We start from the raw sequence: 5000 nt of genomic DNA, 5'->3' as shown, positions 1-5000 counted from the left end.
GTACTATGCCGGAACCAGAGTCAAGGCATAGCAACAAAACAAAACTAAAATTAAATAAGTGTGTCAGTGTCTGTATTCAGGAATTTCCTAACAATATGGCATGTATTCAATATAATGGCCTTCTGTAGTGTGATGTATGTATTTCTATTCAATTGTATGTTTCCAGGCTTTTGTGCAGTGTGTAAATACTGTACAAAAGCCTGGGAACATACAATTGAATACATATTAAATACAGCATACAATTGAAGCCTGGGAACAACAAAATAAATATAAAAAGACATTGAAAGGGAGAAAACTGATTGAAATAAAAGATATAATTGTAATTTTTTCATAAATGATTACCGTAACTTCACAACTTAAAAAATCTCATGCTATATAAGCAGGGATAAATAAGTTATTATCAATTAGTTTTGTCAATTAAAACAGTTATGTGAGACTGCTTAAATGCCTCTCTTGACCAACTGCCTCATCCCGATTTCATCACGAATCGGAAGGGTCCATCTCAAAACTCTATGATAGCAGGTGGCATGTCCTGAAAATGCAGGTGATAAGTTATGGCAGTGCTTATCAATTATAGACAGGTGCATACTTCATTGGACCAAACTGTACAATTTCAAAAGATTTCAATGATTCACTTTTACTGTAAAAACATTCATATTGAAATTACAATGAAGTTATGAAACAAAATGGAAGACACTCAAACTAAATTATTATTTGAGAAAATTAATGTATGAAGTGAACATAATGATTGTAAAAGCCTTACTGTCCTTAAATTCTAATGTTATTGTTAATTGTCTACTTGGACTTTACTTATTAATAGGACTTAATACTGGTGTTTAAAGATTGGTACAGCAATGAGAGTTAGTTCAGGAAAGAATAAAATTTCTTTATTATATCACCTGTAGTAATAGATATAATAAAGAAATTTTGTTCTTTCCTGAACTAACTCTCATTGCTGTGCCAATCTTTAAACACCAGTATTAAGTCCTATTAATAAGTAAAGTCCAAGTAGACAATTAACAATAACATTAGAATTTAAGGACAGTAAGGCTTTTACAATCATTATGTTCACTTCATACATTAATTTTCTCAAATAATAATTTAGTTTGAGTGTCTTACATTTTTTTTCATAACTTCATTGTAATTTCAATATGAATGTTTTTACAGTAAAAGTGAATCATTGAAATCTTTTGAAATTGTACAGTTTGGTCCAATGAAGTATGCACCTGTCTATAATCGATAAGCACTGCCGTAACTTATCACCTGCATTTTCAGGACACGCCACCTGTTACCATAGAGTTTTGAGATGGACCCTTCCGATTCGTGATGAAATCGGGATGAGGTAGTTGGTCAAGAGAGGCATTTAAGCAGTCTCACATGACTGTTTTAATTGACAAAACTAATTGATGATAACTTTTAATTGACAAAACTAATTGATAACAACTTATTTATCCCTGCTTATACAGCATGAGATTTTTTAAGTTGTGAAGTTAAGGTAATCATTTATGAAAAAATTACAATTATATCTTTTATTTCAATCAGTTTTCTCCCTTTCAATGTCTTTTTATATTTATTTTGTTGTTCCCAGGCTTCAATTGTATGCTGTATTTAATATGTATTCAATTGTATGTTCCCAGGCTTTTGTACAGTATTTACACACTGCACAAAAGCCTGGAAACATACAATTGAATAGAAATACATACATCACACTATAGAAGGCCATTATATTGAATACATGCCATATTGTTAGGAAATTCCTGAATACAGACACTGACACACTTATTTAATTTTAGTTTTGTTTTGTTGCTATGCCTTGACTCTGGTNGGACAGTAAGGCTTTTACAATCATTATGTTCACTTCATACATTAATTTTCTCAAATAATAATTTAGTTTGAGTGTCTTCCATTTTGTTTCATAACTTCATTGTAATTTCAATATGAATGTTTTTACAGTAAAAGTGAATCATTGAAATCTTTTGAAATTGTACAGTTTGGCCCAATGAAGTATGCACCTGTCTATAATTGATAAGCACTGCCATAACTTATCACCTGCATTTTCAGGACATGCCACCTGCTATCATAGAGTTTTGAGATGGACCCTTCCGATTCGTGATGAAATCGGGATGAGGCAGTTGGTCAAGAGAGGCATTTAAGCAGTCTCACATAACTGTTTTAATTGACAAAACTAATTGATAATAACTTATTTATCCCTGCTTATACAGCATGAGATTTTTTAAGTTGTGAAGTTACGGTAATCATTTATGAAAAAATTACAATTATATCTTTTATTTCAATCAGTTTTCTCCCTTTCAATGTCTTTTTATATTTATTTTGTTGTTCCCAGGCTTCAATTGTATGCTGTATTTAATATGTATTCAATTGTATGTTCCCAGGCTTTTGTACAGTATTTACACACTGCACAAAAGCCTGGAAACATACAATTGAATAGAAATACATACATCACACTACAGAAGGCCATTATATTGAATACATGCCATATTGTTAGGAAATTCCTGAATACAGACACTGACACACTTATTTAATTTTAGTTTTGTTTTGTTGCTATGCCTTGACTCTGGTCCGGCATAGTACACAGCCACCAGTGTCAACCGAGTATAACTCACTAAACCTAACATAATAATAATAATATAAAAACAGGTTTTTTTATATAGCAAAAATTTTTATACAAATAATAAAATATATATTTGTTATTTAATAACAAAAATTAATTTTTTTTAAAATAACAACATTCCTTCTTTCATTTACTTTTTTATCCTTTTTTGAAATTAATTATAAATATTAGTATTAAATATGTTAACCATATTATTCAGTATCATAATTTGTTTACATAAAATTATATAAATATTCACTACAACCAAATTAATTTAGTATTAATATTCTATTTAGCTTCATTATAGAAGTTGATTAAATTTTTTTAAGTAATCATTTTCAAAGTATTCTTCCTATTCTTAAAATCATCTGATTTTGACTCCTACAACAAAGTCTAACAGGATTTAATGGTAAATGAATTTTAAGGAATTATTTTGTTTTACTGTTTGATAATCAAATTATACAAAACATTTGAGGTTAAAATACTTACTCAGAAACAACAGAATATTTTCCAACTAATTTTGCAAGAATAATTCCAATGATTTCATATTTACTAAAGCATGTTCTGTAATGTAGATTTTCTGATATTTTACAATGAGTTAATAATTCTAATAGTAATGGGCTAAAATAATCAGCAACAAGAAGAGTGTATGATTCCTCTAGAAGTAGAGAGGATACAATATCAAGCATCTGTTGATAATCTAATGAAGATTTTATCTGAAAAACATTTAAATAATTATGTAAGTTAATGAAAAAAAATGACAATGTTATATATTTTCAAATAAATAAAAAATTTACCATAAATGGCATAACAAATGGCAAACATAATCACTCCACCATGTCCAGCATGGGGAATGGTTATATGAACTGTAAATCTATAGATTAAAATAAGAGAATTTGTGGCTTAGACTATTGAATGAATAGAGCTGTTTATTATGTTAATTATAACAGGAAGGAAACCGTCCATTTATGTATAAAAAAGGAAACTAGATGGTTATATGAATTCTTTACAGAACACTATTATGTAAATTTATACTTCTTTCAAAATAATACAGGGAGCAATATTTACACAGTAATACCTTGACTTACGCTACCCCGACTTACACGAACCTGGAGTTACACGATTTTCAAATCTCATTGATTTGCCTTTTGTTTGAGAGTCACGCAACTCTTGATTACTCACTCCTCCACACTATTTTTCAGCTTATATGTTCAGACGTGTTGCGTGGAATCGACATATAGCTACAATTTATTTTGTGTTATTTATTTCTGTGTTTGTTATATCTACAGACACTTGAGAGACTCTACTATGTCTTCCAAACGAAGTAGAACTGATTCTTCTGCAACAAACAAGAAAAGAAAAACTTTATCTTTTGAATGTAAAGTTAACATTATTAAAGACTTTGATACAAAAATGAAAATTTGTGAATTGGCAAAGAAGTTTGATCTACCGGAATCGATGGTCAGAACAATTATAAAAGGTAAAGAAAAAATTCTTGAAGCTGTGAAAAATGCTCAATCTTTAAATTCAAGCATCATTCGTAAATGTCACTGTATTATCACTGAGATGGAAACAATGTTAAAATTATGGTGTGATAATCAAGTAAATGTNTCCATTTATGTATAAAAAAGGAAACTAGATGGTTATATGAATTCTTTACAGAACACTATTATGTAAATTTATACTTCTTTCAAAATAATACAGGGAGCAATATTTATACAGTAATACCTCGACTTACACTACCCCGACTTACGCGAACCTGGAGTTACACGATTTTCAAATCTCGTTGATTTGTCTTTTGTTTGAGAGTCACGCAACTCTTGATTACTCACTCCCCCACATTATTTTTCAGCTTACATGTTCGGACATGTTGCACGGAATTGACATATAGCTACAATTTATTTTGTGTTATTTATTTCTGTGTTTGTTATATCTACAGAGACTTGAGAGACTCTACTATGTCATCCAAAGTAGAACTGATTCTTCTGCATCAAACAAAAAAAAGAAAAACTTTATCTTTGGAATGTAAAGTTAACATTATTAAAGACTTCAATACAAAAAATGAAAATTTGTGAATTGGAAAAGAAGTTTGATCTACCGGAATCGATGGTCAGAACAATTATAAAAGATAAAGAAAAAATTCTCGAAGCTGTGAAAAATGCTCAATCTTTAAATTCAAGCATCATTCATAAACATCACTGTATTATCGCTGAGATGGAAACAATGTTAAAATTATGATGTGATAATCAAGTAAATGTGAAAAATTGCATAATAATATAATTTGTTATACATATGTATTATCTAAGATTTTATTAAACATTTTTTTCTAAATTATTGTTTTCTTTAGTCTCTGGCCCCAATTAAAAATTATTTGTATGTATTTATATGC

The 5000-nt window shown here is 29.3% G+C and overlaps 1 protein-coding gene across 1 annotated transcript in view; it reads right to left on the bottom strand.

Annotated features, from left to right (window-relative positions):
- Nucleotides 1–5000, bottom strand: part of LOC111638356 (midasin-like) — a 31065-nt gene that overhangs the window by 7856 nt on the left and 18209 nt on the right. Inside the window, exon 2 of the mRNA XM_023384054.1 lies at nt 3101–3327. Coding sequence (XP_023239822.1) covers nt 3101–3327 — 227 coding nt within the window. The remainder of the gene's footprint in view (nt 1–3100; nt 3328–5000) is intronic.

Source organism: Centruroides sculpturatus, unplaced genomic scaffold (genome assembly GCF_000671375.1).
Source record: "Centruroides sculpturatus isolate CEXI.00-Female unplaced genomic scaffold, Cexi_2.0 scaffold1014, whole genome shotgun sequence".
NCBI classification, from domain to species: domain Eukaryota; kingdom Metazoa; phylum Arthropoda; class Arachnida; order Scorpiones; family Buthidae; genus Centruroides; species Centruroides sculpturatus.
Note: the sequence above shows the minus strand (reverse complement) of the source record. Positions and strands in the feature narration are given on the sequence as shown.